The sequence below is a fragment of the Carassius gibelio genome, chromosome B5 (genome assembly GCF_023724105.1).
Source record: "Carassius gibelio isolate Cgi1373 ecotype wild population from Czech Republic chromosome B5, carGib1.2-hapl.c, whole genome shotgun sequence".
Lineage (NCBI taxonomy): Eukaryota > Metazoa > Chordata > Actinopteri > Cypriniformes > Cyprinidae > Carassius > Carassius gibelio.
In genome coordinates this window covers 11,080,742-11,093,422 of record NC_068400.1, presented here as the reverse complement: position 1 = coordinate 11,093,422, position 12,681 = coordinate 11,080,742, and the positions used below count along the sequence as shown (strand labels likewise).

General features: G+C 47.8%; 1 protein-coding gene and 1 long non-coding RNA gene across 2 annotated transcripts in view; one reads left to right on the top strand and one right to left on the bottom strand.

Moving 5' to 3' along the window:
- The window catches only part of tek (TEK tyrosine kinase, endothelial), a 29,480-nt gene extending 21,172 nt beyond the window's left edge, over positions 1-8,308 (top strand). The window contains exons 18-23 of the mRNA XM_052555811.1: positions 7,197-7,310; positions 7,381-7,451; positions 7,570-7,610; positions 7,703-7,799; positions 7,871-7,970; positions 8,078-8,308. Of these exons, the coding sequence (XP_052411771.1) occupies positions 7,197-7,310; positions 7,381-7,451; positions 7,570-7,610; positions 7,703-7,799; positions 7,871-7,970; positions 8,078-8,152 (498 nt within the window). The 3' untranslated portion in view covers positions 8,153-8,308. The remainder of the gene's footprint in view (positions 1-7,196; positions 7,311-7,380; positions 7,452-7,569; positions 7,611-7,702; positions 7,800-7,870; positions 7,971-8,077) is intronic.
- On the bottom strand, positions 642-5,037 carry LOC127957347 (uncharacterized). Its single transcript, XR_008153777.1, has 2 exons — positions 4,897-5,037; positions 642-758 (listed from the first exon to the last, which is right to left on the bottom strand). It is a non-coding gene; the product is annotated as an uncharacterized LOC127957347 (long non-coding RNA).
- Positions 8,309-12,681: the final 4,373 nt, after the last annotated feature.

The window sequence follows — 12,681 nt, the reverse complement described above, 5'->3', positions numbered from 1 at the left end:
TTACACTCAGATAATAACTATAAAGTGTCAAGTGAGAACACATATAAACACAATATTAATATAAAAATAATACTAATAGGCATTAACATAATGCTAGCAAACTTTATGCTAACATACTGCATTTCAATAGAGTATCTCTGAATAAACTCTTAACAACCCAAGGCACCGAAATACACATACGTAAACATTTCTCTAAACGCACACATGCACAGATATCAACATGGAAGACATCTATTCACCTCAACCAACTCAAAAATGAAACTAAAACTATTAGCGCTAAAACTGTGTCCTCTCTGTGACCCCGAAACGAAGCCGCTGATTGGCTAATCCCCATAACAGCAAGTCCTTCTTCACAGAGAGCATAGGCTGTAATTTAGATATACTTTTGCGATGGAAAAATGCAGTTTTACAAATGCTAAAAACATGGCATTCTAAGGAAAGATTGCTATCAAATAGCACACATAGGTTCCTAACTGATGATGAAGAATTGACAGAACCGCCATCAAGTCTTGAACAGTGTTCTAGGTTATTACATGCAGAGTTTTTAGGTCCTATAATTAACACCTCTGTTTTTTCAGAATTTAGCAGTAGGAAATTACTCGTTGTAGTAAGTTCGTGTGGCAAGGAAGAGGACAAAGGGGTCGGCTGGACTGCTGACGTATTTATTTAACCAAAACTAAACAAAGAACAAAGAAAATCACAAACACCCAAACGGTGACTCTTATTCTGACACGCTCTGTCAAACTTCCGGTTTACTCCTTCCGGTTTTCCATCTCCGGTGATGATAATTTTTGCCCAAACCACTCACTTACCGCTCGTCTCCTGATTCTCTCTCCCGCTGCAGACTTCGCTAAACCACGCCCCCCCTGCCACATACCCCCACCGCCCGACTCAGGCCGGGGAGCCATCCGGCCTGCAGCCCCCCCCCCCCCCCCCCCATTTCTGGAGAGGAAGTCGGCCACCGCCATCTGAACACCCGGCCTGTGGATCACCTTGAACTTAAAAGGCTGAAGAGCTAGATACCAACGAGTGATCCGCGCGTTGGTATCCTTCATGCGGTGGAGCCACTGCAGCGGTCCGAACAGAGGGTGAACTCCCGTCCCAGGAGATAATAGCGGAGGGTGAGGACGGCCCATCTGATGGCAAGGCACTCTTTCTCGATGGTGCTGTACTTAGCCTCTCTTCGAGAGCTTCCGGCTAATGTACAGCACCGGCCGTTCCTCCCCCTCTATCTCCTGGGACAGGACTGCCCCCAGCCCCCTGTCCGATGCGTCTGTCTGCAACAGAAAAGGGAGAGAAAAATCAGGAGAGTGTAACAGCGGCCCGCCACACAGAGCAGCCTTGACCTGAGTAAAGGCCTGCTGACACGGCTCCGTCCACTGGACCGTATCTGGTACCTCCTTTTTAGTAAGGTCAGTCAAAGGGCTGGTGAGGTCCGAATAATTAGGAATAAACCGTCTATAATATCCCACCAGCCCCAAGAACTGTCTTACCTCCTTTTTGGTCTTGGGTCGTGGGCAGGTCGCAATAGCGGCAGTCTTATCAATTTGGGGACGCACCTGCCCATGCCCCAAGTGGAAGCCCAGATACCTTACTTCCACACGCCCAATCGCAAACTTCTTTGGGTTGGCCGTGAGCCCCGCTCCCCTCAGCGACCTCAGGACAGCCCTCAGATGCTGCATATGCCGCTGCCAGTCATTACTAAATATAATAATATCATCTAGGTAGGCAGCAGCATATGCAGCATGGGGCCGTAGAATCCGATCCATGAGGCGCTGGAAGGTAGCTGGGGCCCCGAACAAGCCAAACGGAAGGGTAACAAATTGGTGTAATCCGAACGGCGTTGTGAAAGCGGTCTTTTCTCTGGACAATGGAGACAAGGGGATCTGCCAATAGCCCTTTGTTAAGTCCAATGTCGAATAAAAGCGAGCCGTGCCTAGCCGATCAAGCAACTCGTCAACCCGCGGCATTGGATACGCGTCGAATTTCGACACAGCATTCACCTTGAGGTAATCTACACAGAATCGGACTGAGCCGTCCGTTTTCGGAACTAAAACTATCGGTCTCGCCCAGTTACTATTAGATTCTTCTATTACCCCCATGTCAAGCATAGCGCCCAATTCAGCCTGAACTACTTGTTTCTTGTGCTCAGGTAAACGATACGGCCGGCTGCGAACTACCACGCCCGGCTCGGTCTCGATATGGTGCTGAATTAGGTTAGTAAGGCCCGGTAGGGGCGAGAAGACGTCGGCAAACTCTGCCTGCAATTTCGTTACATCAGTGAGTTGGGACGGCGAGAGGTGGTCTCCACCTGGAGCCAGGGCGAGGGATTGGGGTTTGATATTCGCCTCTGGCCCGAGATCATCCTCTCCGCCAATCACCGTTGCCAACATCACTGATTCCGCCTCATTCCATTTTTTAAGGAGGTTGAGGTGGTATATCTGACTGGACCCGTTCCTATCGGACCGTATTACCTCATAATCGAGATCTCCGACCTGTCGTGCGACCTCAAATGGTCCCTGCCACTTAGCCATTAATTTGGAGCTCGACGTTGGGAGTAATACAAGTACTTTCTCTCCCGGTGCAAATTTGCGTAACCTAGTTCCCCTGTTATACAGCTGGCTCTGGCGGTCCTGGGCTTGTAACAAATTCTCCATGGATAGCCGCCCCAATGTGTGGAGTTTTGTTCTCAAGTCCAGCACATACTGAATTTCGTTTTTGCCCTGAGACGGTCCCTCCTCCCAAGTTTCTCTCAGTACGTCGAGCACCCCCCGGGGCTGGCGTCCATAGAGAAGCTCGAAGGGGGAAAACCCCGTGGAGGCTTGTGGGACCTCTCGCACAGCAAATAACAAGGGCTCTAGCTACCTATCCCAATTTTTGGCGTCTTCGTGAACGAACTTACGAATCATGGATTTAAGGGTGCGATTAAATCGTTCGACCAGGCCGTCGGTTTGTGGGTGATAGACGCTAGTTCGAATCGATTTAATGCCCAACAATCCGTACAGTTCGCGTAGCGTACGTGACATAAACGCCGTGCCCTGATCGGTGAGGATTTCTTTTGGAACCCCCACCCGGGAGATAAGACGAAACAGGGCATCCGCAACACTTTTAGCGGAAATGTTGCGGAGGGCCACCGCTTCAGGATATCGTGTTGCATAATCAACTATGACTAATGCAAAGCGATGTCCTCGTGCCGATCGCTCTAATGGCCGATGAGGTCCATGCCAATTCTCTCGAAGGGGACCTGCATTAAGGGAAGAGGGCGCAAAGGCGCTTTTGGGGCGGCCGGTGGGTTTACCAATTGACATTCCGGACAAGACGCGCACCACCTGCGCACGTTGTCATGAATGCCCGGCCAAAAGAAACGGGCCATGAGGCGATTTAGTGTTGCGGCCTGTCCCAAATGGCCCGCCATAGGATTAGAATGAGCCGCCTGGAAAAGCATTTCCCGGCGGCTCTTTGGAATTAACAATTGGGTTGTATTCAATTTTGTCCGAGCGTCTTGGGTCACTCTATACAACCGGTCTTTTAAAATGGCAAAATACGGATAGGAGAGCGGGAGGGCAGGTTGGAGAGACTGGCCATCGATGGCGCGGACCTGTTGAAATGCATGTTTTAGTGTCTCATCCTGAGACTGCTCCAGAGGAAAGTCATCACGCTCCGAGAGAATTAGTCTCCCGATTTCGTTCGGTTCCCCTGAAGCAGACCACAGCGACCCTGGCTCAGTTTCTCCCACCTGTACCCGCACGGCCTCCTTCCGTGCCTTATTTCCCCAAGAGGCATCCGCACATAACGACCCCAATAAAACCGTAAACGCGGGCCAATTCGTTCCCAAAATTACCGGATGCCGGAGGTGGGGACTAACCGCCACCTCTACACTATGCTTTTGTCCCCGGAAATGAATGCTAATTGGGACAACCGGATACTCCACCACATCCCCGTGTACACACCGCACCTTAACCACGCGGCTTGTATCCAATGCCCCCGGTTGAATCAGGTTTTGATGGATTGAGGTTTGGTTACATCCCGAATCCACCAAGGCAGGATATGTACCCCCCTTGATACTCACGGGTATTTGGTACTCGCCAGCCTGACCGGGGGTGACCTGTGGGACATCCGGGACCCGGATCATCGTCCCCACCTCCATCGCTGGACACCTGTCCACGAAATGCTCCGGGTCCCCGCAACGCCAACAGGCCAGCCCAGACCTACCCGCCGCCCCAGTGGCAGGGAGTGGATTGGAGAATTGGCGCGGAGAGAGTGGAGAAACGGAAGCACTGTCCCCCCCAGCAGGCACAATCCCTGCCCCCCTGGGCGGGGCCCTTGGGCTCACGAAGTGTCCATGGTCGATCCCGCCCCGCCCCCGGGGCGGGACACGAGGAGGGCCGGGTGGACGGGACCTAGGGAGAGGGACAGGGCGAGAGAGAGAGGGGGGAGAGAGAGAAGGAGAGAGAGAGTTAGCAGGTGGGGGTGCGCCGACCCCTGGGCACGCCACCATGTGGTCCTCCGCCAGATGGATGGCCGAGTCCAGCGACGTGGGGCGGTGGCACTGGACCCACTCGGCCGTCTTCTTGGTAAGCCGAGCGATGAACTGCTCCAGCACCACCAGGTCGACGACATGCTCCACGTCACTTCCCTTGGCCAGTAGCCACTTGCGGCAGGAGTCCCGGAGCTGTTGGGCCATCGCGAAGGGCCGGCCGGCCTCGCCCAAATCCAGGGACCGGAAGCGCTGGCGATGTTGCTCTGGCGACCGGCCGACCCGCTGGATAATGGCCCTCTTGAGGTCGTCGAAGACCAGGAGGTTCGCCACCGGAAGTTGTTGCGCGGCCACCTGGGCCTCACCGGAGAGCAGGGGTATTAGGCGTACCGGCCACTGCTCGCGGGGCCACCCGCCACCTTCCGGTTTTCCGTCTCCGGTTCGGGTCAGCAGTCCGTCTCTCTCTCGCTTGCATCCGTTTCTCCTGGCGTTTTATACTCTCTCCACGCCAATAACTAGAACAAGAAACAGGTGATGATAATTTTTGCCCAAACCACTCACTTACCGCTCGTCTCCTGATTCTCTCTCCCGCTGCAGACTTCGCTAAACCACGCCCCCCCTGCCACACTCGTCATCCAGTTTTTTATATCAACTATGCATTCCATTAGTTTTTTCAAGTTGGTGTGTTTCACCGGGTCGCGAAGAAATATAGAGCTGAGTATCATCAGCATAACAGTGAAAGCTAACACCACGTTTCCTGATGATATCTCTCAAGGGTAACATATAAAGCGTGAAGAGTAGTGGCCCTAGTACTGAGCCTTGAGGTACTCCATACTGAACTTGTGATCGATATGATACATCTTCATTCACTGCTACGAACTGATGGCGGTCATATAAGTACGATTTAAACCATGCTAATGCACTTCCATAAATGCCAACAAAGTGTTCAAGTCTATGCAAAAGAATGTTGTGGTCAATTGTGTCAAACGCAGCACTAAGATCCAATAAAACTAATAGAGATATACAACCACGATCGGATGATAAGAGCAGGTAATTTGTAACTCTAAGGAGAGCAGTCTTAGTACTATGATACGGTCTAAATCCTCACAGACACCATTTTTCTCTAAGAAGGAATATAATTGTGAGGATTCTATCTTTTCTAGTATCTTGGACAGAAAAGGGAGATTCGAGATTGGTCTATAATGAACTAGTTCTTTGGGGTCAAGTTGTGCTTTTTTGATGAGAGGCTTAATAACAGCCAATTTGAATGTGTTGGGGACATATCCTAATGACAATGAGGAATTAATAATAGTCAGAAGAGGATCTATAACTTCTGGAAGCACCTCTTTTAGGAGCTTATATGGTATAGGGTTTAACATACATGTTGTTGGTTTAGATGATTTAACAAGTTTATACAATTCTTCCTCTCCTATAGTAGAGAATGCGTGGAACTGTTCCTCAGGGGGACTATAGTGCACTGTGTGATGCGATACAGTAGCTGATGGCTGAATGGTTACAATTTTATCTCTAATAGTATCGATTTTAGAAGTAGTTCATAAAGTCATTACTGCTGTGCTGTTGGGAAATGTCTTGTTGATGCTTTATTTTTGTTAATTTAGCCACTGTATTGAATAAATACCTGGGGTTATGTTTGTTTTCTTCTAAAAGAGACAAAAAGTAATCGGATCTAGCAGTTGTTAATGCTTTTGTGTAGGATTGGTTACTTTCCCGCCAAGCAATACGAAATACCTCTAGTTTTGTTTTCCTCCAGCTGCGCTCCATATTTTCAGCTGCTCTCTTTAGGGTGCAAGTATGCTCATTATACCATGGTGTCAAACTGGTTTCCTTAACCTTCCTTATGCGTAAAGGAGCAACTGTATTTAAAATGCTAGAATAGAGAGAGTCCATAGTTTCTGTTACATCATCAAGTTGTTCTAAAGGTTTTGGATATGCTAAGTTAAGGAATGCTAAGATAGGGTGCGATGAGGAATTTGGTTACATCAGGAAGATTGACTACAAAGCAGTCTTTGTAGTAGAAGTGATGGTTCTACCATACTTGTGACAAGAATGTCTATAAATGCTGATCCCAATGCATATTTTTCATTATCAACATGGATATTAAAATCACCAACTATTAAAACTTTATCTGCAGCCACCACTAACTCGTATGTAAAATCACCAAAGTCTTTAATAAAGTCTGTATGGTGGCCTGGTGGCCTGTATACAGTATCAATCAATCAATCACCTTTATTTATATAGTGCTTTAAACAAAATACATTGCATCAAAGCACTGAACAACATTCATTTGGAAAACAGTGTCTCAATAATGCAAAATGATAGTTAAGGCAGTTCATCATTGAATTCAGTGATGTCATCTCTGTTCAGTTAAATAGTGTCTGTGCAGTAGCCAGTACAAACATCACAGGGGACTTATCATTAACATTTGTTTCTCTGGATAATGTTAATATGAATCACCATTACTTCAAACGAGTTATACTTGAAGCCTACCAATGAGGACTGAACAGAAATCGGGAGACCTTTTACAAAAGCAAGAGAGGGACTAATGACAGAGGCGGTGTGGTGATTAACAGTATTGGTGGTTCAAGCTTTGCACCACTGCACAATTAATTAACTCCAGATTAAGGCTGTAAAAACATTTCTGAATAACACTTACATAAACAATGACAATCAGCTTCTCCATTAATATTTTTCTCTGCAGTTTATCCATAGAGATCTAGCAGCCAGAAACATCCTGGTGGGAGAAAACTTTGTGGCAAAGATTGCTGATTTTGGCCTGTCCCGAGGTCAGGAGGTTTACGTGAAGAAGACCATGGTAATGACACAAAGACAGCTGATCTTGTCATGCATTATTGTACTTGCGTGATTTTAACGTTTTTCCACAGGGACGTCTGCCAGTGAGATGGATGGCCATCGAATCTCTGAACTACAGTGTTTACACCAGCAACAGTGACGTGTAAGAGTCTGTGTGTATGTGTGTATGGGTGTGTGTGTGTGTGTGTGTGTGTGTGTGTGTGTGAGTATGTGAGTGAGTGAGTGTTTTGTGCTGAGAGTAACCTTGTCTCTCTGCTCAGGTGGTCGTATGGTGTCTTGCTCTGGGAGGTGGTCAGCTTAGGTCAGTCACAAGATCAGTGCAGTCAGAGTTCAAGGTCTGATAATGACTGTTTTCTTACGGACATAATGTGATTTGGTGGCTTTGATTGGCAGGTGGAACGCCATACTGTGGCATGACATGTGCGGAGCTGTACGAGAAACTCCCACAGGGCTATCGGCTGGAGAAGCCGCTCAACTGTGACGATGAGGTGTAAGTCTCAAACACCGGTGTCCATCTGCAGATGATAGAGTGGAGATGAGTCTGCTTCTCTGTCTCTGCAGGTATGAGCTGATGAAGCAGTGCTGGAAGGAGAAACCTTATGAGAGACCTTCATTCGCTCAGATCTTGAGGTCACTCAATCGTATGCTGGAAGAGAGGAAGGTATGAGATCCAGAGATGGAGCATTGGTTGTCTTCCAGTCAAGGTGCTCTGATGGTTTTAAACTTCATGTTGTTTTTCCCTAAACACTCTCCTCTCGTTCTCTCCAGACGTACGTCAACACCACGCTCTATGAGAAGTTCACATACGCCGGCATTGACTGTTCTGCAGAGGAAGCCGGCTGAAGCTTCACAGCTGACAAATCTCAGAGTGCTTAACGAACGGTTAATTAGATCCTCTGATCGGGATTCACAGTTTTACGCACATTGTGTTTCATTAAATGACTACCAGATCATATTGTTTGTAGATTTCATTGTTTTTAATAAATACCTGTCGTTTGATACTGAGAGCTAGATTGTTTTTAAATGTACATACTGTTTTGGGCAAAATAGAGCCCACAAAGCTTCTGGTTAAGCTTCTAGTTTTGTGACCAAATAAAGCAATATACAACTGTTTCTTAGCACACATGAAAAAACTCGACCTCTGCAGTACTGACAAATAAGAGCTCAGTGTGTGATCGTGTGCAGGATTCAGGAATTGGTTGGACCTCTTTCAAAAGTTCAATTCAATTCAAGTTTATTTGTATAGCGCTTTTTACAATACAAATCATTACAAAGCAACTTTACAGAAAATTATGTTCCTACAATATTTAGTAGTTGCTTAAAGTGTGTAAAAATGTTTTTGATGATTAAAGGGATATTTCACTCAAAAATATCTGCTTAACCTCAGGGCATCCAAGATGTAGGTGACTTTATTTCTTCAGTAGAACACAGACAGAGATTTTTGGGTACACTGCACTGCAATGCCTAGATTTTCATTTTTGGGTGAACGATCAATTAAAGGAATTTTTTGGCCATGAAACGGTTTCTTTAAATTGTCATTTTTAGACTTAGAAACACTGGTAATTTTAGCTAAAGTTGTTACGTAACACAGAGACAGGATGTAATTGCAAGGCGTGTTTATTGACAAACAGCACAAGAGTCAGATATACTAGACAAATCACAGGAAACACAGGTGGGCGGACACAAGGCTGATGGAATGGTGACACAGGGACTTCGGTGGACAACAGATGGTGGTGCTCGGTCCCATGATGATCCCTTGAATCCCGGTGTGTGTAATCCTCGTGACGGTGCTCGGTGATCCAGTGCAGAGTGAAGATCCAGGAACAACGACGAACAGGAAGACTCAGGCAGCAACTAGGGACACAGGAACAGGTACGGGAGAACACCGGGGAGAAACAACGATCTGACAACATGAAACACAAGTTACTGAAATTATATAGGTGACAAGCAATTTAAATCAGCTGGCGCTGCTGATCATCGCTGATCAGTGACCACGCCCACAGACACACACACAACACTACACTAGAAGAGAGAGAGAGAGAGTGAATTCATGAACCGTGACAGTACCCCCTCCCTTAAGACTGCCTCCTGGCGTTCCCTGGCGGACTTACCTGACGATTGTAATCATCGATCAGAGAGTGATCCAGAATGTCTCTAGCAGGAACCCAACTTCTCTCCTCTGGTCCGTAACCCTCCCAGTCCACCAGGTACTGAAATCCGTGTCCCCTCCTTCTCGAGTCCAGAATACGACTAACCAAATAAGTAGGTTCCCCATCTACGAGACGTGGTGGGGGAGGAACCGGGACAGGCGGATTAATAGGTGCCCAAAACAAGGGTTTGATCTTTGATACATGGAAGGCGGGGTGAATTCTCCTGTACGTAGGAGGAAATTTGAGGTGGACTGCCACCGGACTAATGATTTTGGTGACAGGAAACGGGCCAATAAATTTGGGAGCAAGCTTATTAGAGACGGAGCGGAGAGGAATGTTCTTAGTAGAAAGCCACACTTTTTGACCAACGACGTATACAGGAGGCTTTGACCGGTGGCGATCGGCCTTGGCCTTGGTGCGCGCCCCCACTTGGAGAAGAGTCTCACGGACTCTAGTCCAAGTGTGCTGACACCTCTGGACGAAGGCGTGAGCGGAGAGGACCGCGACTTCGGATTCTGTACTGGCAAAAACTGGTGGCTGGTAACCTAAACTACACTCAAACGGAGTAAGGCCCGTAGCTGACACTGGTAAAGGTGTGCGTACTCCACCATAGAAAGTTGTTGGCTCCAAGAGGAAGGATTCTTGGAAACCAAACATCGCAATACTCTCTCCAGATCTTGGTTGGCCCTCTCTGATTGACCATTGCTTTGGGGATGAAACCCCGAAGAGAGACTAACCGTCGCCCCAATAATATACAAAACTCTTGCCAAAATTTGGACACAAATTGGGGACCCCTGTCGGAGACCATGTCCATCGGGAGGCCATGTAAATGAAAGACGTGATCTATGACAGCAACCGCAGTCTCCTTGGCTGAAGGTAATTTGGGCAAGGCGATAAAATGAGCCACCTTCGAGAACCGGTCCACGACCGTCAAAACGACAGTCTTGCCCTGGGAGGGCGGGAGGGCGGTAACAAAATCTAGCGCGATGTGGGACCAGGGTCTCGAAGGGACTGACAGCAGTTGTAGTAACCCATCAGGGGGTCGTTTGGACGTCTTACCAGTGGCACAAACAGAGCAAGCCAAAACAAAACTACGGATATCACCAGCCATTAACGGCCACCAGAATCGTTGCTTGACCAAAAAGCTGGTACGATTAACTCCTGGATGACAAGCTATACTGGAGCAATGACCCCACTGAATGACTTCAGACCGGTACTCCTCAGGCACAAATAACCGGTTCGGTGGGCAATCGGGCGGAGGCGTTACCCCTTCTAAGGCCTTCATGACCTTCGATTCGACCTTCCATCTGAGAGTGGAGACCACTAATGTCTCGGGTAAAATACACTCGGGAGTGGGCGTTCGGAATGGTCAAAAACACGAGATAAAGAATCGGGTTTGATGTTTTTGGAACCCGGGCGGTACGAAAGAGAAAAGTCAAAACGACCGAAAAAAAGTGCCCACCTAGCCTGCCTAGAGTTGAGTCTTTTAGCAGTTCTAATATATTCTAAGTTCTTGTGATCGGTCCAAACAATAAAAGGTACCCCTGACCCTTCTAACCAGTGCCGCCATTCCTCCAGTGCTAACTTGACTGCCAACAACTCTCTGTTACCAATGTCATAATTACGTTCGGCAGGTGATAAACGATGAGAAAAAAATGCGCAAGGGTGAATCTTATCATCTGTGGCAGAACGTTGGGAAAGAACTGATCCTACCCCCACCTCTGACGCGTCGACCTCCACCACGAACTGACGTGATGGATCAGGGGCAATGAGGATGGGAGCCGAAACGAAGCGGCTCTTAAGTTTGGCAAATACAGCCTCCGCTGTATCGGACCACCTGAACGTCATTCTGGGGGAGGTCAAGGCGGTCAGAGGAGTGACTAGTTGGCTGACGTTACGAATAAAACGTCGATAAAAATTGGCGAATCCCAGAAACCTCTGTTGGGCCTTACGGGAATCTGGACTTGGCCAATCTACCATAGCCTTAACCTTGTCAGGATCCATACGCACTCCCTCAGACGAGACGATGTACCCTAAAAAGGGGACGGACTGTGCATGAAAAACGCATTTCTCCGCCTTGAAAAAAAAAACCCCATTCTCTAGCAACCTCTGAAGCACTCGTCTGACTTGCTGAACGTGTTCCTGGAGAGAAGAGGAAAAGATCAATATGTCATCCAGGTAAACATATATGAATTGATCAACCATATCTCTCAGCACGTCATTGACGAGTTCTTGGAAGACTGCGGGCGAGTTGGATAGCCCGAAGGGCATAACCAAGTATTCAAAGTGCCCTCTGGGGGTATTAAATGCGGTCTTCCATTCATCTCCATTCCTTATGCGAACCAAATGATAAGCGTTACGTAAATCCAATTTTGTGAAGACGGATGCTCCCTGCAACCGTTCGAAAGCTGAAGACATCAACGGCAAAGGATAAGTATGCTTTACCGTGATGTTGTTCAACCCTCGATAATCAATGCACGGTCGCAGAGACCCATCCTTCTTCCCCACAAAAAAGAACCCTGCCCCCGCTGGAGATGAGGAAGGTCTAATGAATTTGGATGCTAGAGAATCAGAAATATATTTCTCCATAGCCTCCCTCTCCGGAACAGAAAGTGAATATAACTTGCCCTTAGGCGGAGACTCACCTGGTACTAAGTCTATGGCACAGTCATAGGGATGATGTGGAGGAAGAGAAGCAGCACGAGACTTACTGAACACTTCTCTCAGGTCCTGGTACTCTTCGGGCACGTTAGATAAATTCACTGCCTCCTCCTGGAAAACAGACACAGGTACAGATGAACACGCAGATACTAGACATGACTCATGACACATATTACTCCACATAGATATTGAATTGTGCCCCCAATCGACTCTGGGATTGTGTTGTGTGAACCAAGCATGACCAAGTACGATGGGTGCCAGAGGTGAGTTCATGAGGAGTTATGTTATTGTCTCAGTGTGGTTGCCAGACGTGATGAGAGTGATGGGTTCAGTAGCATGAGTAATGTTGGGAAGCTGTTGTCAATTAAGAGCATTGACAGAAATCTTGTACGTGAGAGGGGTAATCCATAAAATTACCCTCTGCCCCCGAATCCAGTAAGGCCTTGGTGTCATGTGTGTTGGTTGCCCACCTTAGTCTTACCGGAAGGAGAGTAGATGATGATGGTGATGATGAGGTCTTCTCGGCGGAGATCCCACCCGATAGTAGCCTCCTAGTTACTA